Below are 22,031 nucleotides of genomic sequence, written 5' to 3' on the forward strand. Positions count from 1 at the left end.
ATTTTTTATAACGTTTTCTTTTTAACCCGTGATTAATAGTTTGATTATTATAGATAAATAGATATTACAGTCAATCTAAGTTAAATGGTGTGCTACTTGAGTAAATATTTTGTAGATGAAAATGGCCAGCATAAGGGTCTGTGACATCTAATAAATTCTAAAAAATGTGAAGGAAAAGTTAATGCAGTAAAATTGCTTAAATAATATCAATGAAATGTTGGGTACTGCTGATTTGTGTACCTTTTGGCGTTTAATCAACCCTTATACTTAACTTTTAAAACTGTAAGTTTTTGTTATTTTGGTATTATTTATCTGAACAAATTTTTTAGTGTCTTAAGATTTTCAAAACGTTTCAATAATTTACACTTTCTTTTTTGGAGAGCATTTGACAAACTGCGTTTATTCTCTAATTACTTTTAATAATAAATCATTTATTAATCTTAAAAGTCAAGTTTTATCATTAAAAATATGAGAATAAAGATATATTAACCTTTGAACAAACAATTCATGCCCAAATAAGTAACCCTTCTTTGATTAAAACTGCAATTTTTCAAAATTAATAAACTATTAGAAGCCAAACATCTCGGGTGAACTCAAATTCGACTTTCTCCTACGAGAATTCTCATTATTCTCACTTGCTCATTTTTCTTTTTCTATTCTAATCTAATCTTACGTCTATTTTGGCGTCCTCTGTCAGCCCTAAAGCGAAATAATAAATTTAAAATTCTGCGATTTTACGTTTTTAACTTAAAGTGGGTACCAAACATTCACGTACACACACAGACAAACAGATCTATTAATAAAAGCCAATTTTGTGGACCCAGGAAACCTCAAACTAGAGTTCTGCACGATCAGATACAAATATTTTTTCTTATTAGAAGTAGAAGAAAAGTAAAATAAAATAACCCAAAACTTTTCTAAAATAAAACTAACTAAAAAAGAAAAATTCTTGCAACTTACATACGTAACTAACATAAAAGAAGAACTTAACTCCTCAAGAAAACAAATGACAAAATATTAGTACTGAAACCGGAGCAAATTTATTTACTCACCGATGTACCAAGGACAAACCAAGCTTTAACTTTTCTTTTTTTCAGTTTTCTAGTCTTTATATTTATTGCCAGGAAAATGAATGTTTAGCGACGTTTCTGACGCAATGCAGTGGCCTCAATCAAACGTTGTTTTCCTATCCACTCATATTGATTCCCAACAAGTTTCTAAGCCACTTGTAACCCACTTTTTATAATTAATCAATTGATTTTTTTCTTAAACATTTAATTAATTTTTATTTATGCGTCCTACGCGGACTTAACATTTAAGGGTTTATGAAACGTAATAAAAATACTGATATTATAATTAAACATAATTAAAATTAAGATTCTCGATAATGAATATTTTGCTAGTAACAATATTATTTTTGTTACTAATTTGTAGAGAAAAGATTTATAATTGTTAGTTTGTTATTTTTCATTTCATGTTGGACTTTAGATCTATACAGGGTGAACCAGTAAGTATAGGCCATAGGCCTACTGTGTGTACTCGTAGTACATCTAAAGTGGAGTTCAATGACGTATTGGCCAACTTCATATTTTCCTCTGTTCTGGAGTGACGTCACTTTAAAGTTTTTTTTCTAAAATCATTACTTTTTTCCAATAAAAATGTTATTACTCAGAAAGTTTTTGTCCGAATTCGATTCTGATGACACGGTTAGAAAGACAGATAAATTTTCTAAAAATTAATACCATTTCGAAGCTTAAGTTATTCTCCAAACAGCCTCAATCTTCCTCCGGATCCTGGAAAAATAATAGTAATCGAAATTTTCAAGAAAACTCATTCAGCCCTTACGTGATCATTATCAGACCTAGGTGCTGGCACTTTTTATAAAAGTTTCCTTGTTTAATGGGCTTTCAAACAGTGTATTATTTTCCATGATTCCTTTTATCTTCGTATGATAAATTACGTTTGTATTACCAGAAAACGTGTTCACGAGCACTCAACAGTGTTAGTTATCAAGTTGTTTAATTCATTGAAAACTCTTTTAGATGGACCAGTAGTCAATTTTTAATGTAGACTGTCCTTAAATTAGGAAGTCAAAAGTTACAAATTGCACTAAAAAAAAAAACTTAATTCTGAAATATTTGAGAAAATGTTAGGAAATATTTTAAACAAGTGCTATTTTTATAAAAAAAAAAAAATCAAATAGTTTGTATCTACTCCAAATTACAATCTCACGCACAACTACACTGTTGAAAAAGAAAAAAATGAAAATAAGCCTTAACCACCCTTTGAACCCTCTAACAGATAATCGTTGTATCTGAATTAGGTATTAACCAGTACAACTAGGTGCCTTACAAATAAACTTCACTTATCTGTTACCTTGGTTTCAAAATTTTCTATCGTACCATAACACTGTTGAGTGCTCGTGAACACGTTTTCTGGTAATACAAACGTAATTTCTCATACGAAGATAAAAGAAATCATGGAAAATAATACACTGTTTGAAAGCCCATTAAACAAGGAAACTTTTACAAAAAGTGCCAGCACCTAGGTCTGATAATGATCACGTAAGGGCCGAATGAGTTTTCTTGAAAATTTCGATTACTATTATTTTTCCAGCATCCGGAGGAAGATTGAGGCTGTTTGGAGAATAACTTATGCTTCGAAATGGTATCAATTTTTAGAAAATTTATCTGTCTTTCTAACCGTTTCATCAGAATCAAATTCGGACTAAAACTTTCTGAGTAATAACATTTTTATTGGAAAAAAGTAATGATTTTAGAAAAAAACTTTAAAGTGACGTCACTCAAGAACAGAGAAAAATATGAAGTTGGCCAATACGTCATTGAACTCCACTTTAGATGTACTACACACAGTAGGCCTATGGACAATACTTACTGGTTCACCCTGTATAGTTATAGTCAAATTAAAACTGTCCGGTAGGACAGTTGTACAGGGTGACCCAGTGAAAATGAACACATTTATTTCTTTAATAACAACAAAAGTATTACAGATATAAAAGTAACAAAAAAATCTTTGAAAAGTAGAAACATGGGAGATTATTTGTGGAATATTACATCCTTCAAATGGTGACCGTTCTGGGCTTTACATTCTTCCAATCGTCTAACGAAGTTTCTGAATACTTTCTTTAGCATGGAAGCCGAAATTTTTGCGAATTCGACTCTAATTCTCTATTTTAAATCCTCCAGATCACGGGGCTTGGTTTCATAAACATGACTTTTCAAATACCCGCACAGAAAAAAATCTGGAACCGACAAAACTGGCGAGGAGCGAGACGGCCAAGCGAAATCTGAAGAACGATTTCAGTACTTCCTTTTAAGAGGAGTAAGAAAAATAAACTGCGATTGCAGTACTTCTAGACAAAGAGGCAAAGATTTTTTAATCGAACGTCAATTCATTGATTTAAATCGGTTCACACATTGATAATTTAAAAGATTGCAGTACTTCCTCTTAGTAGATGCAAGAGCTTGATGGCATTTCACAGCCACGTAGAGGAGCTTTAACCACTTATTCGAGCTGAATTTTATCAAAATCGGACTAAGCGTTTTGGAAATATTGGTAATAATAGTAATAATAATAGAAATTTCTGCGAATTCGGCTCTAATCCTCGATTTTAAATCCTCCAGATCACGTGGCTTGGTTTCATAAACTTTTCAAATACCCCCACAAAAAAAAATCTGGTACCGTTAAATCTGGCGAGCGAGGCGGCCAAGCGAAATCTGAAGAACGTGACAATAAACGAATTCCAAGCGTTTCTTTCAACAACGCAAGTGTAAGAGCGGCGGTGTGACAAGTTGCCCCCCGTCTTGCTGGAACCAGGTTCGATTCAAACGACGTTTGCGGTGGAATTGGAAGATGAGGAACGAGTTTAACATCTCCCTTTACCTCTCTCCATTGACGGTACCGTCGAAAAAATACGGTCCGATAATTCCCCACATTGTATAAGGGTTGATCGTCAAAAAGTGCACGAAAAAGGGTAACGTTAAAAAACACCCAACTTTGACAATTTTTTTCTCTTTTTCTATAAAAGATAAAATTTCCAAATTTTCTTTAAAATAAAGGGCAAACCCTCCTTTATGACTGTAATTTTTTTGCAACAATCTAGATCTAATAGATTTTGAGAAAAAAGTTGCTGAAAATGGGCAAAAACGGCATTTTCAGAAATTGTTCTTGGGTCTTGTTCTTGTTTATTATCGTATTGATTATGATTAAATATAAATTTTTACTTTTGATGAATCGTAGAGCATTTTTATTTAAGGCTAGATTTTAGAAGAATGACAGAATATTTCATAGTTGTTCATTATGTCAAAAAAAAAACACTTCGCTTTGACCAAATCAATTCCGGATTGACTGGGAATCACTTACATACTCTAATATTGAGTTTTTCTGTTAAAAAATAAAATAAAAAAATAAACAATTAGTAAAAAAGAACAACATAAATACTAAATCCAAAATGAGAACATTATTCGAAATACAGAAAATACTGCAATACATAAAAAAAAAACTGCATGACAAAAAAATAATCTAAACTACCTACGAGGGTCGTGCAAAGTCAGAGAGATAGCACTACTGGCGCGTATCGAGGTTATGTTTAGTTAGTAGCATCTCTTGGAAGAACACACACCAAGTTTCAGCCAGATCGGTCTATTTCTTTGTGTTTGGCATTCGTTTGAATCGAGGAAGTCGAGTGATTTTCAAAAAATGGACGAAAAAGAATTTCGTGTGTTGATTAAACACTACTTTATGAAAGGCAAAACGCCTCAGGGGACTAAAGAGAAGCTTGATAAACATTATGGTGACTCTGCACCTTCGATTAGAACAGTTTATAAGTGGTTTCAAAATTTTCGGAGTGGCCATATGGGCACAAGTGACGCTGAACGTTCTGGACGCCCTGTTGAGGTTACTACTCCAGAAATCATTGATAAAATCCATGATATGGTAATGGATGACAGAAGAGTGAAGGTGCGTGAGATTGCTAGTGCTGTGAGCATCTCGAATGAACGGGTACATAATATTTTGCATCAACATTTGGACATGACAAAGCTATCCGCAAGATGGGTGCCGCGATTGCTCACGCTTGACCAAAAACGAAATCGTGTGAAGTGTTGCAAGGACGGTTTGCAGCTGTTCCAAAAGAATCCGCAGGACTTTAAGCGTCGTTTCGTCACTGTGGATAAAACATGGATACATCACTACACTCCTGAGACCAAAGAACAATCTAAACAATTGGTTACCAAGGGGGAATCTGCGCCAAAAAAGGCGAAGACCGTTCCTTCGGCCGGAAAGATTATGGCGACTGTCTTTTGGGATTCGCAAGGAAAAATCCTCATCGACCATCTGGAAAAGGGTAAAACTATTACAGGTGCATATTATTCATCGTTATTGGACCGTTTGAAAACCGAGCTGCAAGAAAAACGCCCACGATTGGCCCACAAAAAAGTCCTTTTCCATCACGACAACGCACCAGCTCACACCTCAGCAGTTGTGGTCGCAAAATTAATGGAAATAGGGTTCCAACTCGTTTCACATCCCCCCTATTCTCCAGACTTGGCTCCCTCGGACTACTATTTGTTCCCCAATATGAAGAAATGGCTGGCCGGGAAAAAGATTTTATTCAAACGAGGAGGTGATTGCAGAAACGAATGGCTATTTTTCAGACTTGGACCAATCCTATTATTCGGAAGGGATCAACAAACTAGAGCAGCGTTGGACGAAGTGTATAAGCCTAAAAGGAGACTATGTTAAAAAATAAAAAAGGTTTACCCCAAAAAATTAAGTAGTTTTTATTTTTGCACGCACTTTTCAAACGACCCTCGTAAATAGAGTTGGTATAAACAGTCTAATAATTTAAAAAATAACTCGAAAAAATGAAAATTACAGAACAAAGTGCCATAACTAGTTGCCATCAAAGAACATTAGTTCACAGCCGGCCTAGAGTGGGGAAGCTGCTCCATCAAGTTGTACGCGATCTGTTAATAGATCAAAACTAATTTCTTGATTAGTTGACGCAGTTTGCTGTCCAACACCAAGTAGCCATTACTAGGTCTATTTTGTCCACTTAATTCCATTTTGTTTTACTTAAATCCACAAATGAGCGAACGATATTTATTTTGTGGTTAATGTTTATAGATAATCAATTGTAGTACGTTATCCAGAATTATTCTTGTATTCGTGAGATCTTCTAGTCTTGACGGTCATCAGTCAAACAAGAATTCTATTTATTTAGGAAAAGATGAAAAAAAAAAAAAAACCTGTTTCATTTTAAATTTTTGGTTTTTCCCGTGAATTGCAAGATGTTTAAGGGGCTCATTTTCTTTTAAGCGCTATTCGCTTTGTGCTTGAATGGTTTTGCCTCCAAAATATAAAATAAAACAAAAAACACAATTTTTTATTCAGATTCCAATATTCCATCTTACAAAAACGTGATAAATAGGTACTAAAATGAACAAATAAATGTAAACAGCGTTGCACTAAATAAAGGACAAATATGTTATTAAATAATCAAGAAATAATACATTTAAAATGTGACAAAAAAATTGAGAAATAAAATATTAAATTCAAAACATAAAAACAATCTCAGTCGAATGTAAATTAGAGCTCTGAATTTCGTCAATGATTTTGAATAAGCAAAAAATAACCTACTTTTTTACCCCTGATGATAAATTGCTCTTAAATGATATATTTCCTTCCTGAAAAGGCATTTCCGACATTCTTTTTCCGTGAATAACTAAAAGATGGAAATGACGGAAATTAAAAAGTAAATATAAGGATGTGAAACATTCAAATAAGACGAAATATTATTGAGGAAGTGGCCGATTTAGTTTTTCGAGATAGCTGTTGTTTACCAAAACTGGAACTTATTTCAGAATAACTTTTCTGTAATTTATTTTTAAGTAACAAGGAAGCCGAATAATATGGAAAACTAATAATAATAAAACAAGGAAGCCGAATAATATGGAAAACTAATAATAATAAAACAAGGAAACTGAATTATCAATAGTTTACTTCTAATTTTTACAAAAATCAGGTTTGAAACGCCATTTTCGTTCTTTTTATAAATTATAACCGGAACCTAATTAATATTAATCAGGTGATAAGACTTATATTATACTGAAATGGCTGCTTAGGGGGGAGATATTTTCTGCTAATTCACTATTTGTTCACTTATTTATTTAATTATTTAACTATTCAGAGAATTCTATTCTGAGTTACTGCAATAGAAAGTTGATGCTCACTTCTACGAGACAAATCTTACTCTTCATTACGACCTTCAACATCTTTTACGTATCTCACCAAGAGAAAAATATATCAACTTCCGTTCTGCTCTTTTTACTTCTTGACATTGTCCAGTATTTATTTTCCAGATATCTATCTTGTCTTTTATTCCTGACAATTCCTTACGACGACTGAAGCGCGGCCAGTCGTACCGTTATTTCCTTTAGAACTGAAGATCAGAGTCAATGTATTTCATCGGAAGAGTGCTACCACAGTTTCGTTCCTCCTGCTCATCAGGAGCAAATTTTACCTCTTCTACATTATGAGGTAGAATAAGTAAATTAAGCTGAATTTTTTTCAATTTTGCCAGCTGTGTAAGTCTAATGTTCTGATATATGTTAACATTGGTAACTGTATGGGATGTTTTCATTATGATGGATGTCGAAAAGGTTATTCGTTTTTTAGTACGTTTTTATCTTTACGATGTTCAAGATCAAGATAAGAGCGCGTCGAAAACCGAAGAAACCGTCAGAAAATTGAGAAAATGTGTTTGGACTAATGCCAAATTACCATTAGAGTGGTAGCTGATGAATTAGCTTAACATTTGTTAAATCCCAAGAAATTTTTTCGCAAGTTTTGGGAATGAAACGTATGGCAGCCAAAATTCGTTCCCAAAATTGTTGAATTTCGACTGAAGACTAAAAGTACCTTGTTCAGGAAGATGCTGAATGATGGAATCGACGACTCAAAAATGCTTCAACGGGTAAACTAACTAGTGATGAAATATAGGCGAATGGTTTCTGAAGTGAAAACGAAGGCCCAGTTGGAAGGCTTCGTGAAGACTGAATAAAACTCGTCAGGTTCGGTTGAATTTGAAGTTTCTGTTTACTGTTTTCTTCGATTGAAACGGCATAGCATATCCCATGCTGCCCTGCCACCAGGTCGTACGATAATGGAAGTTACTACATAGTTTGCGTGAAACAATCCGAAGAAAATATCCAAATTTGTGGCGAGAAAATTCATTGCATTTCTGATTGTTCGGGGATATTTTTTTTTTTATAAGCTAAAAACAAGACCGTTATGATGCCTCAACTTCCGTGTTCGACAATCATAGTCTTCTGTGTCTTTTTCCACTTCCCGAAACTGAGAGGGGGAAAAACATGAAAGAGCTACGTTTTGATAATAGTATTGCAAGAGATAAAGATAGAATCACAAAAGTAGCAATTCGGAAAAAACTTTCCAAAAAGCTTCGAAGATTGGAAAAAACGCCCTTACAAATGTGTTATACCTGATTTTGGATACTTTTTGATCGTACTTAGTTTTTACTTTTTGTGAAATACTTTATAAAAGTATACATTGCAAATTGCTAAATAAATAACTAACAAAAAAACCTTCTTAACTTCTAAAATATTTTGAACTTAAATTTTGAGAGATAATGTATTCTTTTCTATTTTAATAAGTTTCAACTTTGACCCTTAAAGGTCATAACTGAATAAATATGTAGATTTTTCTTTCTTGACACTTTTTAGCGTATCATTTAATATATATTCACTTAAAGGGTAGCAAATGAGTTGCATTTATTTACGGACAATTTTACAAAGTTATTAAGTATACCTCTGAAAAAATGAAAACAGAATTGATAAAAACTAGCTAATTTATAAAACCCTAATACTTTCCTTTTAAGACAAACTTGTTTTATCTAAGGATACATGTTTATGATCAAAATCAGTCTTGAATTATTTCAAATGAAATTAATTAACCTACCGTGCAAATAAGTGACAAGGAACAATTTAACATCGATATAAAATGAACGCAAAGTCACCGAAGCGAAACGATTTTGTGACTGGAAGATCAAGAAGTAGTGGATACAAATGGTTGTACGAGGTGTGACTATTAAATAACGAAACTGATGCTGCTACAGAAGAACTGTGCATGCGCCAAATCCTAACGACCGACAGCTGTGCAGCGTAAAGCCTTTTCTTTCGATTGCAGCGACTCACGTGTTTGTAGAGAAATCTGTCTGACCTGAACCGTCGTTTGTGTAAGAGGTGTTAGTTTCGTTTTGCCGAAAACATGATACTACACATGTAGTAGAGCAACGAATTGTCGTGAAATTTCACATGAAACTGGGTAAAACCGTTACTAAAACTTACCTTCTATTAAAAGAAGTTTATGGCGATGAATGTTGTATCACGTGCGCGAGTTTTTGAGTGGTTCAAGCGTTTTCAAGATGGCCGAGAAGTCGTCGGAGATGATGACCGCCCAGGTCGACCTTCCATGTCCAAAATGGATGAAAATATCGATTATAATTAATCAACATTAATACCGTGAAAGAGTAAGGAAAAAACGACCCGATTTGTGGAAGAACAAGTCATGGGTTCTCCATCAAGACAACGCGCCGGCGTAGAATAAAATATTCTATTCACTTTTTTATTTTCAAAAATGCTAGTACTATTTTACTGGAGTTTTGAAAAAGCTCTTTTAAAAAATAATAAAACGAATTATTCAACATTCCTGCCACATGTATAAAACAATTACAAAAAAATATATATTGTAACGAAGTTGACCTGGCCAGAGAAGAAAGGCCTAGATTGTTCTAGGGGTTGAGCGACCAAAGTCGGTAACATGCCGCCACTGTGTGAACAAAAGGGCCGGTCTCTACCTGAGCCGAAAAAGAAAGGCCTAAATTGTTCTAGGGGTTGAGCGACCAAAGTCGGTAACATGCCGCCACTGTGTGAACAAAAGGGCCGGTCTCTACCTGAGCCGAAAAAGAAAGGCCTAAATTGTTCTAGGGGTTGAGCAACCAAAGTCGGTAACATGCCGCCACTGTGTGAACAAAAGGGCCGGTCTCTACCAGAGCCCAAAAAGAAAGGCCTAAATTGTTCTAGGGGTTAAGCGACCAAAGTCGGTAACAGGCCGACACTGTGTAAACAAAAGGCCGGTCTCTACCTGAGCCAGAGGAGAAAGGGCTAGATTGTTGTAGGAGTTTAGTGACCGTAGCCTGTAACGGACCTGTGTAAAAGCCAGCTAAGAGAAAGACTCCAGTTGGGGTGGTAGCAGTATGTGTTTTCCTCAGCCAATGAGCGGCCGGTGGGCGTGAGCAGGCGGAGTGGGGCAGTCGCAGTTAAAGGGAGGCAGACACAGCTGGAGAAGTCAGTTTTTATCAAGTTTTAGTCAAGTCTTTGAGTGAGTTTTGAGAAGTTAGTCTTTGAGTTAGTTTTGGAGAGACACTTTGGAAGTGATAGTTTTTGAGAGAGTCAGTGTTGCGGAATGCTTCGGAGTTAGCCAGTTAGGCGGTTAGTCAGTTAGTGAGTAGAGCTGTGTTAGTGCAGCTGAGACTAGTGCAATTCGGTGCAGTGCGGACCAGTGGTCAGTCGTGGAACAGTTTTGTGGCGTTACGAAGTGAGTAAGTAACAGTAAACTGTTGTGACTGTTGTAAATGGTAACTGTAATGAATAGCATTAGTTGTTAGTAAATGTTAATGTGAGTAATGTTAATGTGCTAATAAATCAGGTTATTACTTACAAATTTAGCGAGTTTTATTATTTATCAAACCCACATATTATTAAAATAACTAGTGGCAGGCACTAGTTGTAGCTGTGGTTTTTAGTAAAAGGACAAAAACTTTACAATGTACATATATTGTTAAAGATATTTGTGAGGTTAAGTTAAAAATAAAAATATGGAATAAAGGATTTTACGGGGATTTTATCACTTTAAAAGATTAAGTAGGTGGATGTTTAGAAAATTTCCTCTGAATAAGATAAAGTTTAAAAAGCATAAAAACAAAAATAGTAAAAATAGATAATATTTTGCTACTTATAAAACTTATAATTATGAATATTCTCTTACAATCATTCTAAACTATGCAAGCAAATTAAGCTATAATTTTAAGTAATATCTATCTACAAACAAAACATATTTGTGTAAAAAAGGCTGAATTTCCAACTTACAATGAAGATTTTTTTTTTTTTTTATATCTTTTATTTGAAATTTACACCTGCACTCGTGCAGTACAATAAGTAAATATGCTGTGCGTACAATAAAAATGGCGTGGCAATCATGAATGATGATCATCCAGTGATGACCATCATTAGTCTACCAGTTGGTCACGGGGCCAACGGCGCCTCAGCCGTCTTCGGGGGTTGGAGGGAAGTGTGATTGAGAATAGGTTTGCAGCTAAAGGATTAGGGTGAAATGATAGTTTTTGGTGGAATGAGTTGTAGCGGGTTTTGGCAAGTTCTGGTATAAATGGAATGTTGAGGTCTGTGTGTATGGAGTGGTTACTGACATAAAAGGGAGCGTTTACAATGCGGCGGAGTATTTTAGATTGGAGTGTTTGTAATCTGTTGATGTTAGATCGTTTAGCTGTCCCGTAAAGTTCAAGTCCGTAAGTCCATATTGGAGCAAGAAGGGAAGTGTACAGTCGACGCTTGTTCTGTAATGTTAGTTTTGAGCGTTTGTCCAGTAGTCTAGCAAGGAGTTTGTATCGTTTGTGTAATTCAGCCCGTTTAAGTCTCGTATGAGGGTTCCAAGTTAGTCTTTTGTCTAGGTACAGTCCAAGGTACCGCACATGGTCGGCTGGTGGGATAGGAGTGTTATATAAGAAGACAGGTCCAAGAGTTGTTCGTTTGAGTGTGAAGACTATGTGTTTGGATTTGTTTGGGTTGATTTTTATTCGCCATTTTTGTAGCCAGGGTTCTAGTGAGTGAAGGTGAGATTGTAGAGAGCGGATAGCGAAGACAGGATCAGTATGTGTGGAGAGAATGGCAGTGTCGTCAGCGAAGGTGTATATGGAGGTGTTGGGATTTGAAGGTAAGTCGGCTGTAAAGATTGTGTAGAGAAGAGGAGCTAAGACGCTACCTTGTGGTAGAAGATTTTATTGTTTAGAAATTAATAGCTTCATGAAATATTAAGTTCAGTTAAACCTAGATGGTTAAACAAATGAATATATTAGAATAAATGCGAGCAAGCATAGTGCTGCACGAGACCGAGACCGAGATTTGTCTCGTTTCTCGTGCAGCACTAGCAAGCAGAAACTGGTATTTTGCTTTTTGATAAATCTTATTAATTTAACATTCCTATTTTTTTTTTTTTTTTTTTACTATAAAACAGAGGATAAAATCTTGGCAAACTTGGGCTGGCTTAGATATGGATCTTTTTCTTCTTCTATAATCCATTTCGGCCTGCGGAGAAGAACCCTCTTTCAAAGCTGAATCCATTTATCGCGTAACTTCTACCAGCTGACTAATCTAGGACATTTTAGACAAAAGAACCTTTGGATATTTGATAGAATGAAGAACTACTTGAGTATTTATCTGTAGTTGTAAAAAGAATCTAAGTAAATCATTATTATTATTTTCATGATTTAAGGCGCCTCAACATCTAAGGTTATTTGGCGCCCGGAGGTTTTAATCAGTACCCTGCCTGCCTCCGGACAGTGTTCTCTCGTTACAGACAACACTGTCCATCACCGGGACAGTGAGCTGTAAGAAGCTCTTTAGAAAGAGAAAATCTAAGGGTCAGCAGCTGGGGATTCGAACCTGGGACCTCCGCGTGGGAATACAATACGCTAACCGCATAGCTAATCCCCTTTCTTAGTAAATCATTATTAAAATGTTTAAGGTCTCAAGTTTCTTCCCATTTGCTGTAGTAACATTGTTTATGTAAAGATTGTACTTATCGACCGAAAATCAGTAACAGCGCCCAACAATAATTGAGTTGCTCTTTACTAACCTTCCTTGTAGAAGTGATTACTCAATTTGGGGAACCCTCTTTAAATCAGTATTTGTAAAAATATGTCAGGAATTGGATGAAAGTATTTCTGCTTTTCGACATTTTGTTGTGATTTATGAAGACCACTTTTTAATTGAGAGAGGCGACACTATCTAACGCTTCTGCACTGCTTTACAAACAAATTTTTGGTTCTTGAATTTGCGCTGAAAAAATAAAATAATAATTTCCATTCTGATATGTTTGCAATACTCTTATAAAGAGGAGTAAATTGGTCCACCTGAAAGAGATGCTTCCCATCCTTTCAGAAACACTCATTTAAAAAGAGACCGAGATGGAACAGGTCACATAGAGTCTTAATGTGTATAAATATGTAAGCATGGATGTTAGTGTTAGTGCGTATATGTTTGCTAGTAGGGTAAAGTGTAGGCCGAGAGTGGGCCAGCATGCGTTGATGTTAGGAGTAGCGCGGGCCATCGTGGTGGCGATAGTGCGGGAACGGGTCTTTGTGCCATAGATCGATATTTGGACATGCGCCGAACCAACTCCGTTCAATGTGTATGTGTGTGGCGAACGGTGCCGAAGCGCTCATAGAGATTCTGTCAGTCTGACAAACGTCATTCTATTGTCACAAAGAGGAGATCTACACAAGTTGTTCCGATTTCATTTTTTATTTTTAATTTTCTTTAGGTTTTATTTATAATTAAGTGATTCAGTTTTTGGTTTTGTTTCCTAATTTTGTAATTTTCTAATTTGTTAAACTTTTGTTTTTTATTTATCTGAAAAAAAAAGTTAAAAGAAAAATCTATTTAAAAAATAAAATCGGTCAAAGTAACAAAATCGGGCGCAAAACTGATACTTATTTTTCACGTTTGTTACTAATAATCAAGAAAAATGTCAGCTGATGAAGACAAGAAATTGTGGACGTGCAATTGATAATGCTGGAATCATAAATATAGTTTTGTTTTTTCCCTGTTTTGGTTGAATTTAATTGTTGTAAGAAAGTGTTGAGTGAGCCAAGGATACAGCCCGGCGTGCTAGCCTGTCGGCCGCAAGGGGAGACCTCACGCCCGGGGGATCATGTCGCAATATGATAGGCTACAACCAGGGCGGCTATAACAAACTTTTCACTCAGGTAAAATATTCATTATTAAAATTAGAAAACAAATAAAGGAGAATATTGATAACAAAAAATTATATAAATTTATTAGGATAAATAACTGAGTTTTTAATCATTAATAATTTCAATTATTAAATTTTAGAAATGTAAATAATTGTACGTGATTTATTGTGAAACACCAGTCAACTACAATATTCTTTCATAATTATATGAAAGGGAGGGTGTTTCATATCTGTCAAATCGCTTTGCCGCTTCATATTCAACCTATTCCCCACCCAAATATGGGTTCCCATGGCGACGCCAATTAAGTGGCGTTACCCGCGCCAGTAGGTTATATATATATATATATATATACAGCTTTTATAATATATTATACATTCATTCCTATAAATAAATGAAAAAAAGTACATAACAATTTACACCTAAAACGCCAAAGGATGTAAGAAAAAATAACCTTATTTCCAATCTACGGTACGTCACCTGGGTTTTGGTGCAGTTTTGGTGTGTTTTGGTTAGAAGTTGCTGAAGTTATTTAGTTTTAATTTACTTTTAGTTTAATTATTTTTTTGTTAGAAGTACTTTAAGTGCTTTAAATAACGGACTTGTTAAATTTTCTAACCTTTATAGACCATGCGCACAAAATCATTGCAACAAAATCCATGTGTTTTTTTGCTTTGTTTGTTTGTATTTGCTTTTTATGTTTTTAATAAAATTAAAAGTAAGTTTTGGTGACCCTGCTTATTTGGTTGGGTTTGAATAGCTTAATTTGCTTAAATAGCAAAGTCATTTTTACTGAAAGGTGTCCTTGTAGAAACAATAAATAATGAACAGATCTAATTCAATTAGTTCTCTCCTTACAAAAATAAATAATTAAATGAAAATGTACAATCAGCAGTAATTTGATTGCTTGTTTATTTTACTTTTCTTTCATTTTTGTTTCTTTGAATCGTTTTATTAATATTCCAAAAACTAAAAGCAATAATTTACTTTTTAAAGTAAATAATAAAACAAAAAAAATATGTTTTACAGTAAATGCAATTTTAGTAAAGGCAATTACTCTTGGTTAGTAAAGCATATTAGCGTGTAAATAGATTCACTCTATGAAAGCAACATCTGTAAGCCCGGTTTATTTACCTGCATCCCCTCTCTCATGCCTTCGTCTAACTCGACCACTCCAACGATTTATGGATTTTCTAGTGAGCCGCCAGCCTTGAGAGGGTAGTTCCTCTGCAACAGCCCTTTTTTTCTCTTTCTCTTTCTTTAAACCAATGTTTCTCTTAAAAAGGAGTCTACTTAATGGTGCGAGAATGATGTTTGTGTCTCTCAGCTCTCTGTCTGTGTGCATTCTGTTGGGTTCACTTTCATGCATTCCGGGACACGTTTTTTTTTTCATTTCCATTTTTTGGTTTTTTATTTTTTTTTAATGACGTTCTCTTACTAGGTACAAATAAAGAATTGCAATCACATCAGTATATCTACTCCTAGTTTTAACAGAAATATCCGTTCTATACTCCCCTGAGTCCAAACAAACAAAATTGGGTCCTTTTGTGTGTCCGTCCTATGTACGAGGGTCGTTTGAAAAGTACGTGCAAAGTCAGAGAGATAGCACCACTGGCGCGTATCGAGATTATGTTTAGTTAGTAGCATCTCTTGGAAGAACACACACCAAGTTTCAGCCAGATCGGTCTATTTCTTTGTGTTTGGCATTCGTTTGAATCGAGGAAGTCGAGTGATTTTCAAAAAATGGACGAAAAAGAATACCATGTGTTGATTAAACACTACTTTATGAAAGGCAAAACGCCTCAGGAGACTAAAGAGAAGCTTGATAAACATTATGGTGACTCTGCACCTTCGATTAGAACAGTTTATAAGTGGTTTCAAAATTTTCGGAGTGGCCATATGGGCACAAGTGACGCTGAACGTTCTGGACGCCCTGTTGAGGTTACTACTCCAGAAATCATTGATAAAATCCATGATATGGTGATGGATGACAGAAGAGTGAAGGTGCGTGAGATTGCTAGTGCTGTGGGCATCTCGAATGAACGGGTACATAATATTTTGCATCAACATTTGGACATGACAAAGCTATCCGCAAGATGGGTGCCGCGATTGCTCACGCTTGACCAAAAACGAAATCGTGTGAAGTGTTGCAAGGACGGTTTGCAGCTGTTCCAGAAGAATCCGCAGGACTTTAAGCGTCTTTTCGTCACTGTGGATGAAACATGGATACATCACTACACTCCTGAGACCAAAGAACAATCTAAACAATGGGTTACCAAGGGGGAATCTGCGCCAAAAAAGGCGAAGACCGTTCCTTCGGCCGGAAAGATTATGGCGACTGTCTTTTGGGATTCGCAAGGAAAAATCCTCATCGACTATCTGGAAAAGGGTAAAACTATTACAGGTGCATATTATTCATCGTTATTGGACCGTTTGAAAACCGAGCTGCAAGAAAAACGCCCACGATTGGCCCACAAAAAAGTCCTTTTCCATCACGACAACGCACCAGCTCACACCTCAGCAGTTGTGGTCGCAAAATTAATGGAAATAGGGTTCTAACTCGTTTCACATCCCCCCTATTTTCCAGACTTGGCTCCCTCGGACTACTATTTGTTCCCCAATATGAAGAAATGGCTGGCGGGAAAAAGATTTTATTCAAACGAGGAGGTGATTGCAGAAACGAATGGCTATTTTTCAGTTTTGGACAAATCCTATTATTCGGAAGGGATCAACAAACTAGAGCAGCGTTGGACGAAGTGTATAAGCCTAAAAGGAGACTATGTTGAAAAATAAAAAAGGTTTACCCCAAAAAATTAAGTAGTTTTTATTTTTGCACGGACTTTTCAAACGACCCTCGTACAGTGGAATCTCGGTTATCCGTCATGACCGGGACCAGACACGTGACGGATAGTCGAATAGACGGATAATGGATAAAAAACAGGAAAATTTTCAGATTCTTTTGTTTAACGTGTATAAAACTTCGTATTAACTGGTATACGAGTACATATTTTATACGTTTATACGCTTAAGCCTTGAAAGGTCAGCTATCTTTCATTATTCAATTCATTCTATTGTGTATTAAAATTAATGAATACAAAGTAATTTTTTTTTTTTAATTTTTAAATACTGTGGACAGTGACTGTTAATTGGAATAGACGGATAAAAGGGTGACGGATAACCGAGACTCCATTTATACTTGCATTACGTGGTCAGCACAATTCAGTGACTAAAAATTGCATGAACTTCAATTTTTGTTATCTCTATTAAGTGCCACTTTTTGGGCAAAAACAGCCTACAAGAAGTTTCATATTTCTTAATCAGTTTTTGAAGTTTTTATTTTCTTTTCGAAAATAGCTCTTACAAAATTTCACTAACCATTGCGTTCAACTTAGTTCTTCAACTGTATAATGTGTAAAATTTTCATTGGGCAATTTGATTGAGGCCACTTTTGGGCTTTGGGAACAAATTGATCAACTTACCCTAAAGCACCAATTCAGTGAAATGTGTATGGGGGGGGCTTGGCTAAACATTAACATACTATTAAATATGTATTGAATATTTTAAATTTGATAAAGATTGGCAGACCGAAAGTGTTCACTTTCTTGGGGGTATTTTTTTAATTTTAATAGATATTTTGAAAATAATTTTAAAGTAAAAAAAAAATCAAATATACAGGGTGATCCATTTAAAACGCACCAATCGCTAATAACTTTTTAGGAAAGCGGAATTCCGAAAAGACCCTTGAAGTAAGCTAGATGTTCTTTTGTGTCTAGTTTTTAAATTTTCCATCCCCGTTGCTGTATCTTCATTTTTGGCGGAGTTACGGCTAAAAACCCGATTGAGGTTTCGTAAGGACCACTAGTTTTGTCAATCATTATGAAAACAACATAAAAAAACTGTGAAAAATGACGTTAATCCTGTTTTGATATCCCTAATATTTGTTGAGATATTTAAGATCAAAGTTACAATTCTATCTATTCGTGATATTAATTTTCCACCAGAAATACAAGTTTTGTGAGGTCCTCTGACTGCAAAAAATGTTATTGGTGACGCAAAGTGAAAAAATAATAATAATTGAAGATTTTAAAGAATGTAGTGTAATGTAATGGTTGTGGGTGAATCAGGATAAATTTGTTTTATCATCAAATAAAAGCAACCATCACATCATTATAATGTACCTCGTATGCAAGACTTCTTGACCTATGATTACGGTAAGAATATCTTGCCAGGGAGGGGCGGATGTTGGTCTAGTGGTCAAGAGCGTGGTTTTGTAAGTGGGAGATCCCCAGTTCGAATCTTGCTTTTATTTGATGATAAAACAAATTTATCCTGATTCACCCACAACCATTACACTATAATACATGTTTTAAAATCTTCAATTATTATTATTTTTGCTCTTTGCGTCACAAATAACATTTTTTGCAGTCAGAGGACCTCCCAAAACGTGTATTTCTGGTGGAAAATTAATATCGAAAACCGTTCACGAATAAATAAAATTGTAACTTTGATCTTAAATATCTCGACTAGTATTAGGGGATATCGAAACTGGGTTAACGTCATTTTTCACAGTGTTTTATGTAGTTTTTATAATCATTGTCAAAACCAGTGGTCCTTATGTAACCCAAATTGGGTTTTTGGCCGCAACTGCGCCAAAAATAAAGATACAGCATCGGGGGTGGAAAATTTGAAAACTAGACTAAAAAAAACATCTAGTTTACTTCGTGGGTTTTTTCGAAATTCCGCTTTCATAAAACGTTATTAGTGATTGGTGCGTTTTAAATGGATCACCCTGTATAATATTGGCGTCCACTACTACTTAGTTTAATTTTTCAAATTGTGATAAACAAAAAGGTTCTTGTCTCTTAATTGTCAGCCATCATTCTATCAGCTGTTAGATTCTTCACCCACTTCAATATTTTGGAGTAGTCAAAATTTCCTTTGTCACCAGTTTCAATTTTTTTTTTTGTAAAAATAAAAAAAGAGTGTTTATGGCTGAGAAATCTAGTAAGAATTCTCAAGAACTGGACTATCGCAGTACTATTCTATAGATTATATTTATAACTTACAAATTTCCTTCAGACTCCGAATATTTAAGTAATATCTAATTCTTAACAACATTATGAAGTTTGTAAAACCATACTTTAACTTTATAGAAAAGTCTATACCAACTCCTCCTCTGAGAGGTGCACTAAAACATCGTTTTCTAAAGAAATATTTAAAAAAATTAGTTTAAAAACTTATAAAATTAGTATACATAATGTATGCACAAACTTTTATAACGTCATAGGAGCTATTTAGAGAAAATCTAATAAAAGAGAAAAAACTATGCAACTTCTTCTGGTAAAGAAATGTTTCTCAAATTTCCTTCACACAAGGGATAGGCTCGTACAACATTCACAATCGGCACTTTAGAGGTAATCTATTCAAACACTTTCCCAGCAGTTCCCATAACACTGAAGAACAAACTACTAAATATTTATTTAGCATTTTACAATCTGTATGTAAATATATATACAATATGTTGGGGCAGGTGTTGGTATAGTGGTCAAGAGCGTGGCTTTGTAAGTGGGAGATCTCCAGTTCAAATCCGTATGAGCTTCCATCCCCGTCCACGACACCTAATTGGGTAGTTGTACGTTAAGCTCCGTCTGAAAAAAATAGGCGATTACTTTACTTTATGTACAATATGTAAATCTGATGAAGATGTAAATGGTGCGTGAAGAGAAACTGCCCAGCACTCTCATCAGAAGAACGATTATGTTGACGATCTACTCAAGGAAGTCCCGGAGCTAGTGGCGAGTCAGTTGGCTTGGTGTAGTGCCAGAGGAGACTAGAGACTGTACAAATGGATTAGAGCAATTAGAGAGATCAGTATGGAATTTTTGATATTTCGTCTTAGCGAGTTGATCTATGAAGGGAATATTGAGGTCGTTGTGAAGAGTGAGGTTAGTCACCGTAGAAAGGAGCGTCAGCTATCTGTCGGATCAGATTTGATTAGAATATCCTGAACATATTTCTGGATTAGGCCACATTGCTTTGAGGATATTATAGTATAACAATCGTTTTGGTTCTTAGGGCAATTTGGAGCGTCGTCCAAGTTCTCTATAAAGAGGACAACAAACTAAACTGTTTTTCTGCCATGATGGGAAATAGTCGATTTTTAAAGTTTTTTTCCCCGCCGGATTAAACATGTAATTAGTTTTTCTCAATCATGTTTAATTTTTCTGTGCTCAGTTTAATTTTGAATAAAAATGCTAAATTTACTGCATACTTAGCGATACTCTACTAACCTAATGCGTAGCTATTTATGAATTACTCCTATGATTATCATCGGAAATGTCTCTTTTCAGTGACCTGCGAAAGCAGCAATCATCAAGCATCATCCATCCGTTCCATTTTCCCTAGCACCTAATTTCTATGGCGGAGATTTTTCGATGAATCCAATCCGCCTTCCATGTTCATCACTTACCACACTAAAAGATTATCAGGACAGAAATCTAGCTGGGAGTCCAAAAACTGCACTTTGATGGACATGTTACGCCCCTCATTTTTTTTGTAAAGGTATAACTTCTCATTAAATTTCAAGCAAGATATTCTCCGCAAACTTTCAAAAAGAGGAATTTCGCAGGTCAAGATTAGACTGTAATCTATTCCAAATTATTTTGCTATAACAGTACCTGTTGTTTAACCTTCTATTTGGTTCATCGCTGATTATAAGAGACAAGCGCCTGTGTTTTTGAAACCAAAGCTCAATCCTATTTTTAAAGCAAATTAACGCTTTTATTTTAAGTGGAAAGTTTTTTTTTTAATATCATTTTATTGAAATTACACCTGTACCAACAGGGTACAATAATGGCCGCCATTAGTCACCCAGTTGGTCACGGGGCCAACGGCGTCTCAGCCGTCTTCGAGGATTGGAGGGTAGCGTAGTTGAAGATAAGTTTGCAGCTAAAGAGTTGGGATGAAATGAGAGTTTTGGATGAAAATTTTTATATCTGATGTTGGCAAGTTCGGAGATAAGTGGAATTTGGAGATCTGTATGAATTGTGTGGTTGCTAACATAGAATAGAGCGTCTACTATGCGGCGGAGAATTTCGGATTGTAGGGTTTGCAGTCTATTGATGTTGGATTTTTTAGCTGTTCCGTAAAGTTCGAGTCCGTAAGTCCATATTGGTGTGAGAAGAGCTGTATAGAGTCGCCGTTTGTTCTGTAGTGAGAGTTTTGTGCGTTTGTCGAGTAGTCTGGCTAGAAGTTTGTATCGTTTGTTTAGTTCGGTACGTTCAAGTCTCGTATGGGGGTTCCAGGTAAGTCTCTTGTCTAGGTACATTCCAAGGTACCGTACATGGTCGGCTGGTGGGATAGGTGTATGATGTAAGAAGACAGGTGGTGGAGTTTGTCGTTTGAGTGTGAAGACTATGTATTTAGACTTAGTTGGGTTAATTTTTATACACCAGTTTTCTAACCAAGGTGGAAAGTTAAAGTTATGTTACAATATACGTAATATAACAGAAACTACCAACTAGAATATGACCATCAGGTTAGAGTATTTTTGTTCTCGTCACCGGTATCTATAGCAGAGCTAAAATATACTGGGTCGCCCTAATTTGGAACTAGAACTTCAAAAACGATGGAAAAAGTGAGAAATATTAGCTAGAATATATTAATATTTGATTATTTTGTAATTTACGGAGCAACAATAATATTTTGGAGAATAGATTATTTATTTTATATTTTTCTGGTTAACGCCTCTAAGGATCTTTTTTTTTAAATTTGGTATACTGAATTACTAATATTTTCATCTATAACCTTTAATTGATACATTTTTTTACGGAAATACTTCTTAAAATAAGGAAAACTACAAATAACGAGAATCGTTATCGATTTTTCCGTTCAAATTTTTAAGTTTTTAGAAAATTTTATTACATAAATTACGGATTAAAACAAA

The 22,031-nt window shown here is 35.1% G+C and overlaps 1 protein-coding gene across 9 annotated transcripts in view; it reads left to right on the forward strand.

Moving 5' to 3' along the window:
- The window catches only part of Ca-beta (Calcium channel protein beta subunit), a 602,416-nt gene that overhangs the window by 499,776 nt on the left and 80,609 nt on the right, over positions 1–22,031 (forward strand). For 2 of the 9 annotated variants that reach the window (XM_074131409.1, XM_074131407.1), the window contains exon 1: positions 12,337–14,101. The exons of 6 other annotated variants lie outside the window; for them this stretch is intronic. Coding sequence is in view for 2 of the 3 variants with exons in the window: in XM_074131407.1 (XP_073987508.1) it covers positions 14,057–14,101 (45 nt within the window). In the remaining variant the exon portion in view is untranslated. Of the gene's footprint in view, positions 1–12,333; positions 14,102–22,031 lie in introns of those variants that run through there. One more of the 9 variants, XM_074131411.1, reaches the window with a different exon arrangement.

Source organism: Rhodnius prolixus, unplaced genomic scaffold (assembly GCF_049639745.1).
Source record: "Rhodnius prolixus isolate KJV_2025 unplaced genomic scaffold, Rpr scaffold_4, whole genome shotgun sequence".
Taxonomy (NCBI): Eukaryota; Metazoa; Arthropoda; class Insecta; order Hemiptera; family Reduviidae; genus Rhodnius; species Rhodnius prolixus.